The sequence below is a fragment of the Nannospalax galili genome, unplaced genomic scaffold (assembly GCF_000622305.1).
Source record: "Nannospalax galili isolate Female #2095 unplaced genomic scaffold, S.galili_v1.0 scaffold1331, whole genome shotgun sequence".
NCBI classification, from domain to species: Eukaryota; Metazoa; Chordata; class Mammalia; order Rodentia; family Spalacidae; genus Nannospalax; species Nannospalax galili.
In genome coordinates, this window is record NW_008330679.1 from 1475912 (window position 1) to 1501230 (window position 25319).

A 25319-nucleotide genomic window follows, 5' to 3' on the forward strand; every position below is an offset into this window, starting at 1 on the left:
TAGCTGACCCTCCTAAAACAAAGACCTCTAGATAGGCTGACTAGATTCACCAGAAGGGCAAGTAGTGGGGAATGGCTGGCAAGTAATGGGGAATGGCTGGCAAGTAGTGGGGAATGGCTGGGGGTGCCAACAACACAGCAGAGAGTAGCAGGGATATCAGAGTATAAGGGCTCTAATGGGGGGAGGGAGGCTATGGGAGGGTACTATCTGGGAAGTGGGTGTAATTAATTAATTAATTAATTAAAAGCTCTAATGAGGGCAGGAGAGATGGCTCAGTCAGAAAAGTGCCTGCCACACAAGCTAGAGGATCATTGTGAATTCCAAGTCAGCTCTGTTTGTAAGAGTGAGATGCTGACTCAAACTCTGCTTGCTCACTTTTTTTGAGATAGGTTCATATGTAGCCCAGGTTCACCCACAACTCATGATCCTCCAAGTTCAGCCTCCCAACTGCTATAAAATCATAGGCATGAGCCACCACTGCTAGACACTAATAACTCATATATAGCAAATAACATGAAGAAAAAAAAGGATAATATGCACATCATGATATGAAAAACATTTAAAGAGAACATTTGATCCCTTTTTGGGAAAAAAAATATTTTAAAGTACTACAAAATGTAAAGATAGTTACTAACTAATTCATTCAATAACTAATGACTCTTTTTTTTTTTTTTTGGCCAGGTGTTGTGCTTGGTATAGGGGATACATTGTAGACTAGCTGCTCCAGGCAAAGAAAATATTAGAAAACTACCATGGAAGAGAAAGAGAATTATGTTATCACCCAAAGAGCTATTTAGCTTTAGTATCTTCAAATCTAACCACCCAAAATTACTCCCACCTACAAAATTCAATGTCATTCCCCCTATCAAAGTTAGAGACTACTTTTCCCTACCCTTGAATTTAGGCTTGCAAACTCAACAAAACACGGCAGACATAAAGCCAGTTTCAGACCTAGATTTATTAAGAGTTCTGCAAATTTCAACTTTTACAGAATTGCTATCATACTGAAGGGTGGCGAGGGAACGCATGTGAAGAGACAAAACTTGAATGATGAATAGCAAGAGGAAATAGATGAGGACAAAGATGAGAGCTGTGCTGCCTCCAGAGACAACCAGCACTATCGTTCCAACAAAGAGGAAAGGGCGCTTAAGTTGACTTGCCTCAAATCTCAGCTAATGATAGAGACAAGTGTTTCCTACTGCCTCTGACAAAACTTCTAATTCAAAAATTGTAAGAAAAAAAAAGTAGGCATGTTAATTTAGAGTTCTGTAATAGATGCTAAGACCAGGGGGGGAGACCTATTATGCAGAAATGGAGTGCTACTATACTAAAAACCGACACAAAGAAGTAAATCTGAAAGGGAAAGGAAACTACAGCAATTGGAAGGGCAGCTATTGGAAGTCGAAAGTGTGACCGACGTTATATGCTGTCAGAACTATTCCCAGAACTGTCCCATGAAGTAATTTAGAAGATTAAAAATCAACCAGGAGCAGCCAGGCTTGGTGGCAGAGGCAGGTGGATCTCAATGAGCTCAAGCTCAGCTCACTACAAAGCGAGTTACAGGCCAGCTAGGACTACAGGGAGACGCTGACTCAAAAAGCAGTAAACCAACAAACAAACCAGTGGCTGTAGAGATGGCTCAGCATTATGAGCACTGGCTGTTCTTGCACAGGACCCAGGATTCAGGACCCAGGATTCAGTTCCCAGCACCCACATGATGGCTAACAACATTGGATCTAGAGATCCAATGCTCTCTTCTGGCTTCCACAGGCATTGCACACACATGGTGCACTTAATATATGCTGGCAAAACATTTACACACATAAAAATATTTTTAGGCTGGGCATGGTGGCGCACACCTTTAATCCCAGCACTCAGGAGGCAGAGGCAGGCAGATCTCTGTGAGTTCAAGGCCAGTCTGGTCTACATAGTGAGTTCCAGGAGAGCTGGGGCTACAGGGAGACCCTGTTTCAAAAAGACCAAAAATAAAATAAAATAAAATATTTTTAAAATAAACCAAATGATCCTGGCAGGTTCCCTGACCACACATCCAAGGTGTCAGTAACTTCTTTATAAGCAACTATGAGACGGTCTGAGGAAAAAGCATGAACTAAAGAGTGAATGTTAAAACTTGTACCCAGGACTTGCTGGACTGGAAAATAACTATTACTTGTGGTAGCTTCTTCAGATGGCAAAAGACTATCAAAGAAAACAGCATCGGGGCCTAGAGAGATGGTTCAGTGGGTAAGAGCACTTACTCTGCAAGCATGATAACCTGAGTTTGAATCCCCAGCACCCACATAAAAAACCGGGCATTGGGCGATGGAAACAGGTAGATCATGAGATCTCACTGAACAATCAGCCTAACCAAAATGGTAAACTTCCATTTTAGTGAGAGACCCTCTCTCAAGGCCTTAAGGCAGAGAGATTCAGAGAGAAAGACACCAGATAGCCTATTCTGGTCTCAAGTGTGCACATGGCACGCACACCCACACAACTCACATGCATGCAGCACACATATACCTCCCCCCAACAAATGAAAACAGTATGGGAACAAAGACCAAATCCAGAGCACTGATAATCAAGTAGGGACTCACAATCACCAAATAAAGAATGTATCTTTTAAGCTCCTTTCTTAAGATCTCCAAAACATTTAAGGCCAAGTTTACACAGCCTCTCAGGCTAAAAAGATTCTAAAGAAAGTTACCTAGTCAACTCTAACTTGAGGGCCAAAGTAGAGAGAAGCCAGTCTCAAAAAGAAATCATAAGGTCTTTTTTTTTTTTCCTAATGGAGCACACACCTATCATCAGATAATACAGAAACTCCACAAAGTATTTAAAAGAATTTGATCAGACTCAACTATAAGAAACATTGTTCTAATTATATGAGGCCTCTGTTTTCAAACTGACACACTGTGAACCAAATGAAGACTGCTACAAACCAGGCCTTATTTTTTCCCTCTTATTTGTTGTTGCTTTGGTTTTTGTTTTGTTTGGTTTTTGTGGTTTGTGTGTATGGTTTTTAGAGTTTGTTGTTGTTGTTGGGGGAGGAATAGTTATTGCCGGTATCTTGTTTTTATTCTCTGGTTTTGGGTTTTTTGTTTTTTGTTCTTTGTGGGTGTGTATGTGGGTAGTGTTTTAGAAAGGGTTTTCACTCTACTGCCAGGCTGGCCTTGAACTCACAGTGAGCCTCCCTCTTCAAGTTTCACAAATGCTGGGATTACAGGCATATGCCAAGAAGCTCTGTTCTGAGGTTACAGGTCAGCACTGCTATGAACTAGTCTATTTCATGATGCTTCCTGCTTCCCGCTGTTTCAATCTCCCATGAGTATCTACTGTAGTCAGCTATCCCCATTCTCAAAAAAGACCTTTTTGTTAATCTTTAAAGTCAGTAAACAAAGCATCATAGGGCATTTATATACATGTATGTATATGTCATTGTACTTGTTCTAAGTTATCAAAAACTTTGCTTTTTAGTAAAGTTTCATATAGTATTTATATATTATATGTCCGTGTCACTACTTTGTTCTAAGTTGTCAACAAAAATTGCTTTCTTATTTTTGAGGGTGTGTGCATGTGCGTGTGCATCTGTGTGTGTGTGTGTGTGTGTGTGTGAATATGCATATGCATGTGGAAGTCAAAGGACAATTCTCAGAATTCAGTTTTCTCCTGCCAACTTGTGAGATCCTAAGATTAAACTCAGGACATTTGGCCTATGCACAAACACCTCTACTCACTGAACCATCACACTTGCCCTAACTCATCAAATTTTTATACTAAGATATAGGAGGACTGGGGTAGAGGTTCAGTTTGGAGGAAAAAAGAGTAACTTGTCTACTTTGTTCACAGTAGTCCTCATAAAAGGACTCATTCTCAAAGCTTCATTCACATGCTAATTTGATGCAGAACTATGGACACTGAGCCAGAAATCATTACTGAAAGAGTTGTCTGGGCATCTTGAGAGGCCTGGGTATATAATACAGAGACATGAACTGACCACCAGAGGTAGAATAGTAGTAGACCATCCACAAATATGGTTGCTAACAATTCCTCCTATTCCTATAGACACATGCTTCTTCTCCTCCATCAATAAAGAAAATCCTTACCTTCTTCCTTTGTATCTTGCCTGAAGTGGAGATTTTATTCCCTTTTAAAAAGCAGAATTTGGGCAGCTACAGAGATGGCTCAGTGGTTAAGAGCACTGGCTGTTATTGCAGAGGACCCAGGTTCAATTCCCAGCACCCACATGAAGGATAATTCCAGTTCTAGGAGATCTAACGCCCTCTTCTGACCTCTACGAGTACTGTATGACATGGATGCATGTACACGCATGTACATGCAAGCAATAATCTTGTACAAATAAAATAACAATTAAATTAAAAAAAAAAAAAGCAGAATTTTCAGGGCGTGGTGGTCCACGCCTTTAGTCCCAGCACTCAGGAGGCAGAGGCAAGTGGATCTCTGTGAGGTTCAGGCCAGCCTGGTCTACATAGTGAATTCCAGGCCAGCTGGGGAGACCCTGTCTCAAAAAGATAAGGAAAAAAAAAGCAGAATTTGTGGGAAATGGAATTATGTAGTTTCAGGAAGCCAGAAGTAAAGTCAGAACCATCTAAGTGAGATCATCTTGATCCACTATCCCATCTGAGCCACATTAGGTAGACTAGGCAATAGTGTTCCCTGCCCTAAGTTCTAACCCCAAAATTATAAACAATACAACAGTTATGACTAAGCCAAGTGTGATAGTACACCTCTTCAATCCCAGCACTCAGGAAGCAGAATCACGTGTCTCTCGGAGAGTTCTAGGCTGGCCTGGTATAGAGTTGAATTCTAGGCCAGCCAGAGCTACACAGTAAGACCCTATCTCAAAAACAAAAAACAATCAAACAAAAAAAAAAAATGTGACCTTAAGCCATTCAAATCTGGAATAATTCAGTACTCATTAATAGATAGTTGATACATATAATGAATATGAACAAATGCTTACTGGTTACAACCTAGAAGAGGTGCTAGGGATCCTAACGAAATGCGAGAATAGTTTATTCAATACTGCTTAAAAGGGGAAGTTATGAATAGGAATTGTGTTTGTTGGTTTCTAATGTTATCTGTTTAGTAGTTATACTGCAATTAAGTCTCAAGATAAAATATGAAAACTTTACAGCAAATGACATAAAAATTATAATCTTTTGTGGTTGAATGGGAAGTTCTGTTTATACCAACAAACCAAAAGTGAAGATTTTTTTTTCACTCAATAATTAGAATGTAATAAAAGACAGTTAGGTGTGATGGTATACACCTATGATCCTAGCACTCAGGAAGCTGAGGCTGGAGGACTCCAAGTCAAGGCCAGCATGGGGTACAAAATAAGTTCCAGGCCAGTGTGGCACATAAAGTAAACTCTGTCTCCAAAACAAAAAAGGACCTAAAATTATGATTTAATATTACACAGATTTTTTTAAACATATTCGGGTTTCTGTAATTCTTCATGGTTACTGTAAACAGGTTTGAACAATAAAAGTCAATAGAACTTCAAACGCAAAATACAAAAAGATCACAATAATGGGTAAAACTAACGAGAACAAATTACATAGAAACAACTGAGGAGTCAGTCATTCATACTTAGTCAGCATATTCTGAGTGCTGAAGCTCATACCTATAATCCCAACATTTGGGAGACTGAAACAGGCAGATTGCCCTAAATTCAAGGTCAGCCTACACGACACAGAGACCCTGTCTCAAAGAAACAAAAACAAAACCCTAACAGACAAAATTCTGAGAGGAGAAAATAATTCATTATAACATTGAAAAGCCTTGGTCTTCAGCTGATTATAAGTATACTAGACAAGAATAACCAATAATGAGTATAAAATTAATGCAACTTTAGATCTCATTAACAAATATTAATAACAAATACTGAGCAACTATAATACACTATGTACTTGAATAAGAGAATACAGTAAACAGATCACAGGGAAGAATATTCTCAGTATATTTAGAGCTAGTCAAATTGTATATGAAATACTAAGTATAGATTAAAAAAAGAGAAATTGACCTACAAAAGAGAATTTTTAATTCAAATGTTACATTAAAAGAAGAAAATACAGAAGACAATTTTTTCATTTTACCAAATAAATCTTATGTGTTAGGCAAAATAATGAACACTACAGTATATGATAGAGAGCAAAATAGACACTGCCCTTTCTCTTATTCTGCTTAGCATCTAGTAAATACCCTCATCATAGGAACACCTGCAGCAAGTACATCATCATCATCATCATCATCATCATCATCATCATCATCATGTTAAGTATACTACAGAAGAATCCCATGTGCCTTTACATAATTTTGAAATAAATTACTTCCAAGACTATTTCAAAATTTTAAATCTATACTTAATTATGGCACTATACACAAAAAATTTAACTATTCCTGCAAAATAAATTATATATTTATTGGCTATTTATTTATTTATTGGCAAACCAAGGTTCATATACCCAAACACACACGTGGGTTTGTTGTTGTTTTAATTTCCACCTAAAAACTTAATCAGGTCAATCCATATGTTCATAAGCAACTAATTAGAATCAGCATCAATCATCATAATTTCAAATAACAAGAAAATTTTAATCTCCTTGCTTTATCATCTTAACCTAGATAAAATAATTCCAAAGAAATTAGTATCTATGACTTTTCTAATATTTCTTGTATTAATCAATATACCTTTCCATGGCTTTAGCTGTATAAGGCAAATGCATTTCAATACTGTGTTCATCTTCATCTGTCTGCAGAGACATTCGTTCAAACATTCCTGTCTTCCATAGCTCTCCATAAACTAAAGAGATTTCAAAATATATTAAAACAAGTACATTAATGTATATATATTTATCATATGAGATGTATGAAGTAACACAAAACTATAAGCTATGGCATGGACACAAAAGCACCACACACTAATCTACTTTGATTTTATTATAAAAGAGAGAACAACTAATTTTATTACATGAAATAATGTACATAAAGACTTATTCATCATTTATGTGACACAATTATTAAAAATGTACAATTTTCATTATTCTAAAATAACTTCTATGTCAAGCTGTTCTTTTTATTTTAAGCTGTACATACTAGCAAAAGCAGCTCATTAGAATTCCTATAACAGAAAAATCACTTGTCTGTTTACACATAAGGTTAATAACAGATTTAATAATTTTTATAATAAAATGTATAGTATTATTACTTCATACTTCACGTTTCTGCCATGCCCCAAACATAAAATTCTCTCTTACAAAATGCTATTTTTCCTAAATTCAAACAAGTTCATGGCAGAAATCACAAATTCATCACCGATCATGTCAACTTAAAATGATCTAGTAATTCAGTCACTTCTGATAAGCTATACTTAAAGATTGCAAGGCAAGAAAGACATGAAATTTAGTATGTAAAAACAACACAGTATACAAATATTTTAGAGGCAGGTCTAGTGGCACACAATTATATTACCAGACTGAGGCATGAGAATCACAAGTTCAAGACCAACCTGGGATATAGACAAAGTTCAAAGTCAGGAGGGAGATGGAGGAGCAGGGAGGGGGAGGAGTATGGGGGTAATTTTTAAGTAGATTCTTAGCTAGGTAGTATATAAATGCAAAAAGACAAAGAAGGGGTAGTAAGACCTCATTTGTACAAAATAATACCTTGCCAGGCATGGTCACACACGCCTTTAATCCCAGGACTTGAGAGGCAGAGGCAGGCAAATCTCTGTGAGTTCCAGGCCAGTCTGGTCTACATAGTGAGTTCTAGGCCAGCTGGGGCTACAGGGAGGCCCTGTCTCAAAACGACCCCCCGCCCCAAAAAAAAGCCTTTTTAAAAATTATCCTTTTCTTCACTGGAAGCTATGAAAAACTACAATTTTGTAAATGTACCAAAGTTTTAAGTGAATTGTATCCCATAAAGCCAAATTCTACTTTCACTAAAATTCATTTTAATAACAAATTGCTACTATTCTATGATACAACCTCAAATTATGAAAACTGAGGCCCAGAATAAGGGGAAAGAGCTAAACACTTCTTTTACAAATTAAATCTTTCATTTTACAGAAAAAAATATTGCAAATTTTAATGAAACAATCCTTAACAATACTAAAATATAACTTAATGAAATAAAGGATATATAGGATATATATACTCCTAAGTCCATGTAGGTAGTTATTTTTTTTAACTATTTTTATGTTATGTGTATGTGTTATGCCTGCATGTATGTAAATGGACCCATGTCATGCAGTGCCTGAGGAAGACAGAAAGGACAGAAGAACACATCAGATCCCCTGGAACTGGAGCTACAAACAGTTGTTAGCCACCATGTGAATACTGGGATTTGAACCTGGGTCTTCTGAAAGAGCAGTCAGTGCTGTTAACCACTGAACCATCTTTCCAGTCCTGAAGGTGATTATTATGTAAAAGAATAACTGAGCTTAGGATAAGGGAAAATACTGTAGATGATGAGTATTTTTTATTCTCTTCTCTACACTGTTCCGTTTTTGTTATATTTATTATATAATAAACAACTAAGGGCCAGGAGTGGTGGCACATGCCTTTAATCCCAGCACTTGGTACCTGGGAGGTAGAGGCAGGAAGAGCTCTGTGAGTCCAAGGCCAGCCTGGTCTACGTAGGAAGTTCCAGGCCAGCTGGGGCTACAGAGAGACCCTGTATCAAAAAGGAAAAAAAAAAAAAGGTTTTAACATGGTGGTGCATGCTTTTAAAGCCAGTACTGGAGAGGCACAGACAGGTAGATCCCTAGGGCTGTTTGGCCAGCCAGCTGGCCTAGCACTCTTTACAGGTGTCAGGCCAGTGAAAAGACACTGCAACATAAAGGAAGGAAGGGGAAAGGAAGGAAGGGGAAAGGGAGATGGAGCGCGGGAGGGAAAGGGATGGTACCTAAAGAATACTACCAGAAGTTCTTCTCTGGCCTCTATTCATAGCATACACACATATACGTGCACCTGCTCACAGAAGAACACCACACAACCATGAGAGAAGATGGGGAGGAAAGGGGTCGGGAAGGGAGAGGATGGGAGGGGATAAGACCACCAAAAACAAGGAAGAAAATCAAAATGATAGACATGGGGACCAGGGAGATGTCTCAGCAGGTAAAATGCTTGCCACACAAGCACGAGAACCAGACTGGATCCCCAGAGCCCATGTAAAAAGCTGGGAGGGTGCACCTGAAGAGATGGCTCAGCAGTTAAGAGCACTTGCTGTTCTTGCAGAGGACCTGGGCCTCATTCCCAGCACCCATATGGTGACTAAAAATAGTCCATAACTCCAAGTCCAAGGTATCTGACACCCTCTTCTGGTTTCTTCAGGCATTGCATGCATGAAGTGCACATAAATGCAAGAAAAATATTCATACACATAAAATATTTTTTAAAAAAAAAAAAAAAAGCTGGGTTGGTATGGTGGCCTGGCTGCTATCCCAACACACAGGGTGCAGAGACAAGAAATCCTCAGAGCAAGCTGTCTAGCCAGACTGGCCAAAACAGCAAACTCTAAAGTCAACAAGAGACACCACCTAAACAAATCTGGTAGAGAATGATCAAGAAAGACACCAGACATCAACTTCAGGCCTCCACATGGCACACACACACACACACACACACACACACTTCATATACACATATGCCCACAGACATGTGAACACACACACCACACATACATACATACATACATACGTAAAATATAAAGACATGTTTAAAAGTAAAATATATTTAGGATTTCTATAATAGGGCTGGTCAGATGGCTCAGCAGTTACAAGCACTGACTGCTCTTGCAGAGGACCCAGGTTCAATTCCCAGCACCCACGTGGTGGCTACGAACCATCCTAAACTCCAGTTCCAGGGGAAGCCAAAGCCCTCTTCTGACTTCCACAGCATTACACGACACAGATGCACTCACATACATGCAGGCAATACACTCACACATAAAATAAAAATAATAAATATTTTTTAAAAGATTTCTATACCTTTCAGAGCCTCACAAACCATAGAATAATTTTTCCCATAAAAGTTATTTAAGAGAAAATGAAGGTACAAACAAATGAAGTGAAACAAATAAAGAGTTAACATGTTCAATGTCTTGCATTAAGTTGGTATGAATCCTCATTTTTATTCTCAAGATACAATACATATATGGCACTTCCCTGAGTATGAATGCAAACATTATAGTCTGGACAGACATGTAGCTAACAGTTTTTGTAGTTAGCAGGAAAACACTAGTAGTGTTTAGGAATATATAATACTTTCCTTCTTTTGGTTTGGTTTATGTAGATCACAACAAAAATTTTTAATTGAGATATTTATATTAATAAATTTTTTAAGTTTTTAAATTATAGTCTTTATTAAAAGAGCTTCAGCGATTTATATGCTATATGATTTCTACATACTTACTCTTTTGGTCAATACGGAGGTCATACAGAGGTGTCCTATATATATCCACACTGGAAAGTGCACATCGAGAGAGGGGCACATGATGGGAAGGCCCAAGGATGAAAATTCTCCGGCTAGGAGACACACAACAAAAAACACAGAACAATTGTACTTCTAGACAAATCTTAAGGAAAAGTAATTTTTTAATTGCTTGTTTTTCCTTCCTGACTACTTTTATTAACTTCTGTGAACATAAGAACTAAACTATGTCCTCCCCAAAATTCACATACTAAGCCCCAATCATCCAGTACCTAGCTATAAAAGCAGATTTGAAGACATTTTTTTATAGTGTTAATGGAGTTAAAATGAGGTCCTAATCAATGTGACTGATGTACTTATACAAAAAGACTTCAAAGCCAGAAGCAGTTCCCTACATAATCCCAGTACTTGTGGAAGCTGAAGCAGGAAGATTTCTGGGAGTTTAAAGCTAGCCTGGGCTACCTACATAGAGAGAGAATTCTAGACAGCCAGGACTACAGACCCTGTCTCCATGGGGAAGGGGAGGGAGACCATGACTGTGGGGACATGTCTCATTGAGGGATAGTCATGCAGTAAGAGGGACCAAAAAGAGAAGCTTCAAAGAAGCCAGTCCTACCAGCACCTTAACGCTGGACTGTAGCTTCCCAGAGCTGAAAAAAATAAAATTCCTTCTGCTAAAGTCAGAGTCCTTGGAATTCTGTTACAGCAACACTAGACTGATAATCTGATCCTCAGTTTTCTTTTCATTTATTTTCTTTTTTTTTTTAGAAATTTATTTTTGTGTTGTTTTAATGGCCAGTATCTATACTGGTATGTGTGTCATGCCACAAAGGCTGGAAGTGGATGGCAGAGCCACCATGTTGTGGCTGCTATGAGTCGAACCCAGGTCCTCTGGGAGAACAGCAAGTGCTCTGATGCCGAGTCACTTCTCCATTCCCTCACTTTTAATTTCAATTCACAGTCAATACTAGGAAATACCAGCTACCCATTTTTACAAAAAACATGCTACTTATAAAATCTATATTCATAGTAGCTAGAACAGGTTTTCAAAAGCTGAATGAATTTTAAACATTTTAGCTAGTAAAATCCCAAATTCGAAAATCTTCTAAGATCCACCAAAATTTTAATAAAAGTATCAGTACAAACTTCTAAAGATCCACACAAAATAGCATTACAAAAAGGCATTCTGATTAAGCTATTCCATATTTCTTCTATGGTAACAGAAAAAAAATGAAGTCTTGCTAGAAATTCTACATTATATACTTTCTCTATTTTAAGTACAAATACAAAGAAACTTGATGCCATGCTATTTGCACTACAGTGTATGTAGGCTAAACAGTAGCTGCAATCTTTACAATCCTTTTTTTGGTCTTTTTGAGACAGGGTCTCCCTGTAGCCCCAGCTGGCCTTGAACTCACAGAGATCCGCCTGCCTCTGCCTCCCGGGTGCTGGGACTAAACACACCACGTCTGGCTTTACAATCCCTTTTATCTTAGCATCAAAGTAAAATTAACTTCTTATCATTTCATCTCAAACATCCAAATCTGCCCTACAATCTAAGTTCTAAAACTATCATTTTCTCTGGTCTCTAAGATTCCTATGAACCAATATTCCCACATATATAAACAAAAAGAAAGTAAAAGACCCCCCCCAAAAAAAAATGCAAGACTATGAGAAAGGAGGAAATATGACAGGCTCTGTGCCTAGAAAAGTACATGCTACTCATTGCTTACTTAGTGGACAAAAACAAAGATGATCTAGTTCTTTCATTGTCAGATTTTCAGGACAAGGAATGTGTGCCTGAGCAATGCATTTCAATAAAATTCTACTACTGTATCTGGTGTGATGGTGCTCACCTACAACCCCAGCCCTGAGGAGTCTGAGGAGGAAGGATCCAGGCTGACTGGGAATTCAAGGAAAGCCTAGACTACATAATCAGACCTTATTACTAACAAATCAAAACCTATGACTAAGGTAAGAAAATTAATCTTACCCCCTCCACCCCCCAGCCCTAGACACACATACAGTTCACTTCAAAGTTGGGGAGGGAAGCAGACGTTAAGAAGTTGTGGATAGGGCCAGAAGAGATGGCTCAGCAGCCAAGAGCTCTTCCAGAAGACTCAGGTTCTGTTTCCAGTAACCATATAGTAACTAACAACCATCCCATTACTCCAGTTCCAGGGAATCTTTCTGGAGTCTTGTGCAAAACAGTTCAAAACACTCACACACATATAATAAAAATTAATTTTTTTAAAGTTGTGTATAAGTTATTTTCAGAGTTCCAAGCTTTGAAAAGGTCACACAGGAAGATATTTCATCCTGAGGCCCTCTGATAGGTATCAGAAATAATTTTTTCTACCCTCTCCCCCATGTTATTAGCACCATAATCCACAATTCTTTTTTTTTTTTTTTTTTTTTTTTTTTGAGACAGGGTCTCTCTCCTGTAGCCCCAGCTGACCTGGAACTCCCTATGTAGACCAGGTTGACCTGTCAACACAGAGATCCGCCTGCTTCTGCCTCCCAAGTGCTGGGATTAATGTCACCTGTCATCAACTCAGTTATCATTTCAGGAGGAAGGAAAAAAAGGTCAGAATCAGAGGTTTTTTGCTTTTTCTGTGTGTTCTGTTGTCTTGTTTTGTTTCGAGACAGGGTCTATCTGTAGCCCCAGCTAGCCTGCAATTCACTATGTACTGGCTAGCCTTGATCTCAGAGATTCATCTGACTCTGCTTGGATTAAAGGCATATGCCACCATGCCCCACTAAAGTCATAGATTCTCCTAGCTCAGCAGCATACAAATATTTGTGAATTATTTATTAAAGTCTAATATGGAATATATATAATGGTAACTTAGGACTATCTAGATCACTTGATTAATGCCAGGAGTTACCATGATGCATATATGTATATAAAGCCAGAACAGTGGTATATGTCTACAGTCCCAGATATTCAGAAGGCTGAAGCAGAAGAATCACTATTGCCCAGGAGCTCAAAGCTAGCCCAAACAACAAAGTAAGACTCCTATCTAAAAGGGGAGCAGGGCGAGGAGGATGAGAGAAGGGAAAGAGGAAGGGAAGGGTAAGACTTAAATATGAAGCGGGGAGGATTTTGATTGAGGAATCAATTTCTATGAAAATGGGAGATATAGTATTTAATATCAGGGCACTCTTGGAAAATCTAGGGTATATCAATAAAATATAAGCTGGTGTTTTTTAAATATTACGCTAGAGGCATAAGCAAATCTCAGAAACAACAAAGACCTAAGAGGGGTTAAACAATAAGCACTGCTACAGAAATAAAACACTGGCTGTCTTTTTGTCAAACCTAACTAAACTACACAGGGTAAGGGACCCTACCAATCTGAATTAACCAGATGTTTTCTCATTAACTTCTTTCTGGTTTGGTAGAAACTCACCCACAGTCAATCTAGTGACATTCCAGAACTGATTTAGAGATTCAGAGACAAGAAAAAAGGTTTAAGTCCCATCAAAATAAAATCTTTCAAAGTGATATACCTAAATAAAACAAAAAAAGGTATGTATCATTGAAAGGGTAGTAAAAGAGCATATTAAGCAGTAGTGATCTCAAACAGATCTCTGTTAGCTAAATGCTAACAAAATAAAGTTAACCAAAAAAAAAAAAAAAAAAAAAAGCTAGGCATAATGATGCCCGCTTTTAGTCCCAGAACTTGGGAGGCAGAGACAGGCAGATCTCTGTGAGTTCAAGGCCAGCCTGGTCTACATAGTGAGTTCCAAGCCAGCAGGGACTATTGGGAAACCCTGTCTCATAAAGATCAAAATTAATAAATTAATTAAAATAATGTACATTGATATTCACTTTTTTCTTTTTTTCCTTGACCCATATACATAGTATGGCCATTGGAATAGTTTGGAGAGAAATAAGTAAGCAAGGCTATTTCCTTCCTTTAAATTGCAAGGTGTTTTGTCTTTAAAGAAAAAAAAAAACACAATATTAGTATTCTGGGGGTTACTAGATGAGTAAAAAAAGTGTTAGTATGAAATAAAAGCATTTTCCTAGAAATAAATATAGTTCACATACTATACCTCCAGAGGATTCACCTCTATAAAATTACTATAGTGGATATAATCTGTGAGTATATATTCTCATATTTTTTCCACTTCTTATTCCAACTACTGAAACATAAATCATTTTTAGAAAAGGTATTTCACAGGGAGAAAGGATATTTTAACTAAAGAATAAAAATGTCATGTGGGTTTTTTGTTGTTGTTGTTGTTGTTGTTGTTTTTTGGTCCTGCAAAGCTTTTTGAAAAATATCAGTTTCTACCTAACTGTATCTTGAATTCTGGATCTTTAATTAGTTTTGGTAGTAACCATGAGAGACTTTACAATTGTCAATACGAAAAAGAACTTAATTAAATGAACCCATTTTTTAAATTCTTTAAATAGTCAAAGTGATCTTTCTGAAACATCAATCAGATTGCTTTATTTTCCGTTGTCTTCTGTGAATCTTCATGGTCAGGAGACAAAATCTAGTCTAAAATGAGTGGCTTTGTTTTCCCCAGATTTGATGTGTGTGTTGGTGGACTCATGTGTACAGGAGGGAGGGGGCAGTTTGCACTCACCTGTGTAAGCATATATGAAGGTCAGAGGTTGATATCAAGTGTCTTCCTCAATATGTTTTTTCTTTTGAGATGGTCTCACTATGTAGCCCCCGCTGGCCTGGAACTTGCTATGTAGACCACACTAGCCTCTCACTCACAGAGATCTGCCCACTTCTGTCTCCCAAGTGCTGAGATTAAAGGCACACAGTACCATGCCCAGCTCTCCATCTTACTTTTGAGACGAGGTCTCTGACACTAGAGATCATCATTTCAGCTGGACTGATTGGCCAGCAAGCCACAAGATTCTCCTGTCTCCAAACCTCTCTAGCACTATGGTTTCAGGGACAAGCCACTACACTCATATTTTACATAGGTGCTGAGATCCAAACTCAGGTCCTCAGGCCTGTGCAACAACCACTATACCCACTGAGATGCTTTCCCAAAGTCACACTTGAAATCAAATCACCCTCTTAAGGGCTATCATATCAGTTTGCAAAATGTGAACTGTAAATTCCAATATCATTTAAAGACCCTGAAAAGGAGTATCAAAGTAAAACTAGTTCCACAATAATAGAGAAGTTGAGCCAGGCATGGTGGAGCAGGCCTTTAATCCCAGCACTTGGGAGGCAGAGGCAGATGGATCTTTGTGAGGCCAGTCTGAACTACATAGTGAGTTCCAGGCCACCTGGGGCTACAGGGAGACCCTGTCTTAAAAAGACAAAAAAGGAGAGAAAAATAGTAATAATAGAGAAGTTTCCCACTTTCCTCACTTGTAATTTATAGTTATATTGCAGAAATGACACTAAGTAAAACTGCTGGCACAACTCTCAAGGTTCCCAAATCAACAGGTATCAATGTCCTGTTTGCTCTTGCACTGTTTTGTATTGTTTTTAAGGCAAATTTCACTAAAAATCTGTCTCAAAAGACAAAAACAAAAGGGGGAGGTGGCTTTAATGGTTGCTATGAAAAGAAAATCTTGTTAGGCTTATTCAACAACAACAAAATCGAAAAACTATTCTGTCAGTTTCAGAGTTTGGGGTCCCTTCAAGACATAATTATTCTTGTACAAATACTTTTTCCTTAAGAATTTCCTTTTTAAAAAAAAAAAAAATTTAATATTTTATTATTTTTCCAATTTTTTTATGTGTATGAGTATACTGCTTGCATGCAAGTGTACCTGTGTCATGAAACACCAGGAGTTCAGAAGGGGAGTCAGGTCCCCTGAAACTGGAGTTATAGACAGTTGTTATCTATCATGTGGGTGTTAGGAATTGAATCCAGGTCCTCTGCAAGAGCAGCCAGTACATTTAACCACCGAAACATCTCTCTAGCTCCCCCTGTATTAGTCACTTTTCTGTTGCTGTGCTAGAAACACTGACCGAAGCAATTTATAGAAGGAAGAGTTCATTTGAGCTTACGGTTCCAGGGGAATTACAATCCGTCATGGCAGGGAGGCATGTTGGCTGGAGGTAGCTGGAGCAGGAGCAGCAGGCCAGGGGTGGAATGTGGTGGTTTGAATGAAAATATCCCCCACAGGCTCCAAGTATTTGGACATTTTGTCCCCATATGGCGCTGTTTTGGGAGGTTTTAGAAGGTGTGGCCATCCTGGAGGAAGCACGACACTAGGGGTGGGCTTAGAGAGTTCTTAAACCTTGCCAGATCTCCAGTTTCTCTCTTGCTTCCTGTTCCTGTGTGATGATGAGTGCTTGGCTTCTGCTGCTCGCAAAGAATATCCTCTTTTTGTAAGTTGTTTTGGTCAGTGTTTCTATCACAGCAACAGAAAAGTGACTAATATACACACCCCCTTTTTAAAAAAAAAAAAATTTATTATTTTAGTTTTATGTGTATGAGTATACTGCCTGAATGTAGGTAAGTGCACCCATGTCGTGCAATGCCCATGAAGGAAAGAAGAGGCTGTTGGATCCCCTGGAACTGGAGTTACCAACAGTTGTTAGCTGCCATGTGGGTGCTGGGATTCAAACCCGGCTCTTCTGCAAGAATAACCAGTGTTCTTAACCGCTGAGACATCTCTCCAGCCCCTAGCCCCTTGAATTTTTATTTTATTTGTGTGTACTTTGCATGCATGTATTTAAGTGCATCATGAGCATGGCATCAGCTCCAGGAACTTGAACTGCAGACAGTTCTGAGCCCCCATGATGGTGGTGAGAAACAAACCTAGATCTTCTACCAGAGCAGCCAGTGCTCTTAAACTGCTGGGCCATCTCTCCAGCTCACAAATACTTTTAAATTCGATATTTTCATCATAAAAATTACTTGTTCATTCTTTTCTTAATGTAACTTTTATTACTTGAGAATTCCATACAGTATATTTTGATCATATTCCCCAACCCACTACTACCTCAATATGTCCATTCTACTATAAGAACATATACACAACATCCTCTTCCTGGAGGAGCTGCTAGCAGCACATAGCTGCTTAAGGAGGAGCAGTCATGCTCTTCAGTGATCCTGTCACTGGTAAGCTACTGCTGCTTCAATAAATAACTCCACACCCATGTTCATGCAAGCAACCCAAATTAAACTCAGTAGGTCACCAAAAAGAAGAGGTTCAGCAGAAGTGGGAGGGGGCTAAGAGTGGGTATGGGGGGGTGAATGAGCAAAATATATTATATACAAGCATAAAATTTTCCAGTAATTTTTTTAAGAAAAACCATATGGGCTTGAGAGATAGTGCAGCAGTTAAGAACACTAACTGTTCTTGCAGAAGACCCAGGTTCGAACCCCAGCACCCACATGGCAGCTAACAACTGTCCATAACTCCAGTTCCAGGGGATCCGACAGTCTCTTCTGTCCTCCGTAAGCATTGCACAACACGAGTGCACTTACCTACACGCAGGTAATACACGCATACACATAAAAATGAAAAATAAAAAAGTTTTTTTTTTTTTTTGGTCTTTTTGAGACAGGGTCTCCCTGTAGCCCCAGCTGGCCTGGAACTCACTATGTAGACCAGGCTGGCCTTGAACTCACAGAGATCTGCCTGCCTCTGCCTCCCGAGTAGTGGGATTTAAAGGTGTGTGCCACCATGAAATATTTTAAAAGAAAAAACATATACTATAACTTATCTATACATAACTGTTATTATTTTCTTACGATAAATTTTACTTCATATAAGCACATTCTTTTTAATTTTGGTCAAATTTATACACTTGATTTAGTTTACTGTATTAGAGTTTCTAAAATTATTGCAAAGTCTCATAGTAATTTTTTTTTAAGGGTTTTTTAGTACAGGGCCCCCCGGTAGCCCCAGCTGCCCTGGATCTCATAGAGGTCCACCTGCTTCTGCCTCCCAAGAGCTGGAATTAAAGATGTGTACCACCATGTTTGTTTGTTTATATTTGGACAAGACTTTTTGGATAAGGTCTTTCTGGGTAGCCTTGGCTAGCCTGGTAGTGCTTGCTATGTAGACCAGTCTGGCCTCAAACTCAGAGATCAGCCTACCTCTGCCTCCTAGATGCTGGGATTAAGGGCCCTGGGCCTTTATTGTGTTTAAAGGTGTGTGCCACCATATCCAGCTCAATTTAATTTCTCTTAATCATTACAAAAATTTTGCTTTTCATCATTACAAAAATGATTACAGCGAAAGAATCTTCATTTTTCTTAAAAATATTCATCTCTGTGTTTTCAAAGAAAAATTAAAAACCAAAGGCTTTAACTCTGTAGTAGTTTTAGAATGAAAAATTTACCCAACTAAAGACAAGATAAAAAGTAAATGTATAGACCATAAAAAAGTATTAAGGTATTCTCTAGTCTACATAGGGTATAACAAAATTGATAAAAAGTTGAATTTATAATTAAATTGAGCACATGATAACAAGAGGAATAAAATATTACTTCTGTGACAAAGCAATCATTACATAATTCCCAAACTCCTCCCAATTTAAACTAACTACATTACTTACGTAATAGATGGGTCCACTTGTTTGTAAGCATGGGCAGCACAAGACCCACAGTATGTATATCCTGCATGGCTATTTAAAAAAACAAAAAAACAAAAAACAAAAAAAGTCTTAATTTAATCACCAGGTTCAAAATCAAGTTGTTTTGAAGAAAAGAAAACCTTTAGAAATAAATGTAACAACTATAGCAAAAAAATAACAGAATTGAGTATATAGATTAAAAAGCAATGTAATTAATAATCTAATTTAGAGAAGGTAATAAAGAACACATAATAGGGGCTGGAGAGATGGCTCAGCAGTGGTTAAGAGCACTGGCAGCTCTTGCAGAGGACCTGGGTTTGATTCCCAGGATCCACATGACAGCTAACAAGTGTCCTTAACTCCAGTTCCAGGGAATCTAACACCCTCCTCTGGCCTCTTCAGGCATTACACAACATGTGTGCACTTACATACATACAAGCAATATACTCACATAAAATAAAATAAAATATTTTTTAAAAGAATACATAATTGCTCCATATTGTATTCCAACTGTAAACTTTAAAAGTATTTTGTAGGTGCTGGGGATACAGCTCAACAGTAGAGTACCTGCCTAGCATGTGTGGGTGTGTGGGCAGAGAGAAGAATTAGGAAAGGAAGGATAGGTTTTGTTTTGGAACAGAGATGTTCAAGGCTTACTGAAGTAGCTAACTTAACACTAATAATACATGGATTTTTTTTATACTCTTCTGTTGTAACATGAGCAGACTACTATAGAACAGTAAGACCCAAGACAAAGCTAAATCAAATCAAAGCAAATATCCTACAATGCCCTTACTTCCCTCTGCCTTTACCAGTAAAGAAATCGACTTGGCTTCTGTGTATTATGCCTCTCATTCTTTTTCTTTTCACACTCTGGTTTTAGCATTCAGCCAATTACAAAATAACTTTGTTCACTGATCATTTCTCTTTCCTACCTTATTCCACCTCACTTGAGTCTAGAGTCACTTCCCATGGGGTTTATTATATAGCCAATGGTATACAGTCAATGAACACAACAGAGCCAATGGGGTAAATGTTCTTTTTGTTTCTTTGGGGGTTTGGGGCAGGGATCATTTGTTTGGTTGGAGTTTTTACAATTTTTAAAAATTTATTCATTTATTTGCATTTTATGTGTATGAGTGCTTTGCCTGCATGTATATAAGTACACAACATGCATGCAGTGCCCACAAAGTCCAAAAGAGGGTGTCAGAGCCTCTGGAAATGGAGTTACAGATGGTTGTGAGCTGCCATGTGGGTGTCTGGAACTGAACCCAGGTCCTCTTTAAGAGTAGCCAGTACTCTTGACCAGTAAGTCATCTCTACAGCCCCCATTTACTTGTTTTCTGAGATAGGGTCTCATTAGGTACCCTGGCTGCCCTTAAACTTAGAGATCCACCTGCATCTAGCTCCTGAGTACTGGGATTAAAGGCATGCGCCACAACAACTAGCCAATGGTGGCAAATGTTTTAACAACTGGCAGGAGAAAATTTAAAGTATGCCTAAGCTTTTATAAACTTTTATTGAGATAAAAAGATAAGCATCATGATTTATAAATAATGACATTTACTACTCTATTATAATACAAATACTATATAGCTTATTGATTTTAAGTTCTGTAATAAATTTTGCTGAACTAGTATAAACAATGATACCATAAACAAAAAATGGACAGGGGAGCTGGAGAGATGGCTCAGCAGTTAGGAGCACTGACTACTCCTGCAGAGGACCTAGGTTCAGTTCCCTGCACCTTCATGGTAGCAACAACTGTCCTTAACTCCAGTTCCAGGGGATCTGACACCCTCTTCTGGCTTTTCTGGGCATTGCATGCACATGTTATACATACATGCAGGCAAAACACTCAATACACATTTAAGTAAATAAATAATTTAAAAAAAAAAAAAGAATGGAACAAGCCTAGTAGTCCTACATCTGGTGAGTCGCACAAAAGATTTGAAACCAATATAAAAGATGTCTTTGCCTCCATGTTCACTGCAGTACTAGTCACGAAGCCATAGTTACAGAATCAATCTAAGTGTCCATCAACAGATGAATACACAAAGAAAATACAACAGACAGACAGACACAAGAGAGAGAAATCATTACACCTTTTTTAAAAAAGGAAAGGCTGAGGAAATAGATCAGGCAAACATGAGGACCTGAGTAAAGCTGGATGCAGTACAGACATCTGTAGCCCTAGTACTCCTCAAGAAAAACTGAAGGGAGACAGGAGAATTCCCAAGAGCTCAAGGGCCAGGTAGTCTGGTATATGCAGCAGTGAACAAAAAACCCCATCTCAAACAAAGCACAAGACAAAGATCAACATTCAAGTTTGTCTGCTGACCTCCACGTACATACTATAGCACAGATATGCCTGTTCTCACATACACAAACTTAAACACACATTGTATTTTAAAAAAAAACATAAAAAAGTAAGAAATTCTACCATTTGTGACATGGCTGGAGCTGAAAACCATTATGCTAAATGAAATAAGCCTAAGAAAGACAAAAATACTGCAGTGTCACATATGTGCAATTTTCTTATTAACTGTTTAAGTCAGCATACAAGATAATGGCTTTCATTACAGTATTTTTATACATTTGAGTCATTATACTTTAATTCGTCACCATCCCACAACATATACAAAGTTTTCTAAAATGACTGAAGTCACAGAAGTAGACTGTAGAAGTAGTTAGCAGAAGCTAAGAGTGGAAGAACTGGGGAAATGGCTTGGATGCCATTGGTACCTTTGGATAGGTACCAGTCTCACAAAGGAGTACATGATGAATGCAGCAATAGAAACATTTCAATCTCACTGGAAGGTTAGGTCTCAAATGTTACCTCCACAGATGTTAAGTGGTGGACAGGTTAGCTGCCTTGTCGCTTCATACTGTATTCAAAAATCATACCACCGTGTATCCCTCAAGGTATGTATAACTATAATCTTGTCAACGTCTAACTTAAAAAAAGTAGAACAATGCATGAACTTCACTCACTCACCAATGATTTTACAAATTTTGATGATCAGGTAATAGTTTTCATACACTGCAAAAAAATTTCCTAGGGGCTAGAAAGATGGCTCAGTGGTTAAGAGTAAGTACTGCTCTTCCAGAGGACCTAAATTTGGTTCCCAGCACCCTCATAGCTATCTGAAACTCCAACTCCAAGGAATCAACACATCAGACACCTGTGTGCTCGTGCACATTCATTCATTCATTCTCATTCTCATTCTCTCTCTCTCTCTCTCTCTCTCTCTCTCTCTCTCTCTGCTCCCCCCCAACATTTTTGTGCTGTTCATGCTATATGGCCATACAACATTTTTAGTTTGATCTGTAGTAGTTACATTTCCTTAATAGTTTTTTAAGCCTAAATAATAAGCAAGTAATAAAGTCTTGATTCGTAGCAACTGGTCAGTTAATATGGGGTAAAACATTCCCACACATATCTTGAGAGCAAAACAGAAGTGTAAACTGAAAAGACAAAACACTGGCTGGGAGGAAAACTTCTAAACCATGTATCTGAAAGGATTTAAATCTGAACTTATCAAGAAATCTAAAAGCTCAGTAAGAAAACAATTTCTTTAAAACAGATAATCTATATTACAAGATGAGTTTTAAAGATTGGTTGTATTAGCCAGGCTTCGTGGCAATTTCTTAGAAAGTTATACATATCCTAGACTCTTGAAATTAAAAGCATTATGCTCATACAAAGAATTACACACACTGTTTACAACAGTTTTAATTTCAATAACCAAAAACTAGTAAAAGGGGCTGGAGAGACAGCTCAGTGGTTAAGAGCACTTGCTGTTCTTCCAAAGAACCTGGATTCAATTCCCTACACTAACAATGGCTAACAACGGTCTATAATTCCTGTTCCTGAGGATTTGACACCCTATTCTGGCCTCTGCAGGCACTCCACACATGGTAAAATTACTTACATGCAGGCAAAACACAAACATAAAATAAAAATAAATATTTAGCTGGACGTAGTGGTACACACCTTTAAGTCCCAGCGCTTGAGAGGCACAGACAGGTGGATCTCTGTGAGATTGAGGCCAATCTGTTCTACATAGCAAGTTCCAGGCCAGCAGGGGCTACAGGGAGACTCTGTCTCAAAAAGATTCCTCCCCCCAAAAAACAATTAGTAGAAATAATCAAATGTGAAAATGTGAATGGATAACAAAAGAACAACCCACAAGATTTAGTAACACAGGTGATTCGACACAGAAATTTTAATGTCCATCAAGGTATTGTGGCACCTAGCAACTACCCTATAATAGGAAGTTTTACTCTCAGCAATTCAGAAAAGTGTGGTAATGTTAACAGAAATAGTAAATAAGGAGAAGGAGTTCTGGGTGGTGGTGGGGGGTGGTGAATGGCTGAGTTTTCATTTTAGGCATGTTTTAATGAAGATGTTTTCTGGACACTGAAAAAATAGAATGGACAACTAGAAGCACTGGCTTCACTGGCTTGATATTGGGAAAGAAGTAAGGGTTGGAAAGAGTATCTTTAGGAGGTTTTTTTGTTTTGTTTTGTTTTTTAAGACAGGGTCTCCTGTAGCCTCAGCTGGCCTAGAACTCACTATGTAGACATATGTAGAACAGGCTGGCCTCAGACTCTCAGAAATCTGCCTGCCTCTGCCTGAGCCACCACGCCCAGCCTCAGTTCAGTCATTTTCACTGAATTAATTCTCCTAAACAGGGCGTGGTGGCGCATGCCTTTAATCCCAGCACTCGGGAGGCAGAGGCAGGCAGATCTCTGCGAGTTCAAGGCCACCCTGGTCTAAATAGTGAGTTCCAGGCCAGCTGGGGCTAACAGGAGATCCTGTTAACTGTGAGAGTGGAAGACATGACCTAGGGACAATTTGGAAGGAAAGAGACAAGAACAGAAAATACAGTGGGAGAGGGTGAGAAGAAAGCTGGCAACAAAAGAGCATGAGCAGAAAGCCTTTGGCAGCTAGGAGGACACTCAATATGCAATCAAAAAGGCTAAGGAGCAAGGTGTGATGGCACCGCCTTTAATCTCAGCACTCCAGAGGCAGAGTCAAGTGGATCTCTGCAAGTTCAAGACCAGGCAGATCTGTCGAAAAATAAAACAAAAAATAAAACAAGGCGGCTGAAGAACATTAAAAAGACTTCTGAAGGGTCAGTCACTAAGATTCAAAAGCCAGTAAGAAAAATGGATAGAGAGAATAGATGATAAAAAAAATAAGAAACACAAGGGTCAACCATAGTAGCTTCATGTCTTTAGTTGCAGTAGTGAGGACAATAAGTAAGAGAACTGCCCCAAGTTTGAGGCTAGCATGGGTTACATAATGAGTTCAGGCCAGCCTGAACTACAGTGACCTGGGTTCAGTTCCCAGCAGCCACAAGTTCCTGGGGATCAAGACCCTCTTGTGGCCTCTAAGGGCACTGCACAACACAGGTGCACTTACATATATAGAGGCAAAAAACTCCATACGTGAAATAAAAAGAAATAAAAATTTTAAATTTTAAAATCAGGCAAAAAAAAAAAGGACCACAGGTCCTTAATCCCAACATTCAGAAGGCAGAAGGAGGCACATCTCTGAGAGTTCAAGGCCACCATGGTCTACACAGTGGGTTCCTGGCCAGTCAGAACTACACAGTGAGACCCTGTCTCAAAAAAAACCTGGGGCTGGAGACATGGTTCGGCAGTTAAGAGCACTTGTTACTCTTGTAGAAGACCCAGGTTTGGTTCCCAACACCCACATAGCAGCTAACAGTCATCCATAACTCCAGTTCCAGGGGATCCAATGCCCTCTTCTGGCCTCTGCAGGTATTGTACACACAGATGCACTTATACACATGCAGGTAAAACACTCATACACATAAAACTAAAATAATAATTTAACTAAAATTTAAAAGTTGGGACAGAGGAGAGCATATGGTACACACCTTTAATCACAACACTCAGGAGGCAGAAGTAGGTGGATCTCAACGAGTTCAAGGCCAAACTAGTACATGCAGCAAGTTCAGTTCCAGTATCTACACTGTGGCTAACATCCATCTGTTAACTCCAGTTCCAGGGGATCCAATGCTCATTTCTAGCTTCCATGGGCACCAAGCATGCATATGGTGTACACATACACATACATACACACACACACACACACACACACACACATATATATCTTGATATCTGTGATGGCTAATTTTGGCTGTCAACTTGACTGGATCTGAAAATAACTAAAACACAAGCCATTAGGTTTGTGAATGACTCTTGATTTGAAGTTAAGAAGAACCACCCTAAATGGGGGTGGCACCTTCTGATGGCAGTTAAGATAAAAGGACATGGAAGAAGGAAACTTTTGGTTTTCTGCTTG

The 25319-nt window shown here is 38.6% G+C and overlaps 1 protein-coding gene across 5 annotated transcripts in view; it reads right to left on the reverse strand.

Annotated features, from left to right (window-relative positions):
- Positions 1-25319, reverse strand: part of Memo1 (mediator of cell motility 1) — a 114200-nt gene that overhangs the window by 34673 nt on the left and 54208 nt on the right. For 3 of the 5 annotated variants that reach the window (XM_008851016.3, XM_008851007.3, XM_008851024.3), the window contains exons 4-6: positions 18962-19030; positions 10440-10552; positions 6718-6829 (exon numbers count right to left, since the gene is read on the reverse strand). In XM_008851016.3, coding sequence (XP_008849238.1) covers positions 6718-6829; positions 10440-10552; positions 18962-19030 — 294 coding nt within the window. Of the gene's footprint in view, positions 1-6717; positions 6830-10439; positions 10553-18961; positions 19031-25319 lie in introns of those variants that run through there. The other 2 variants (XM_017802757.1, XM_008851028.2) reach the window with 2 other exon arrangements.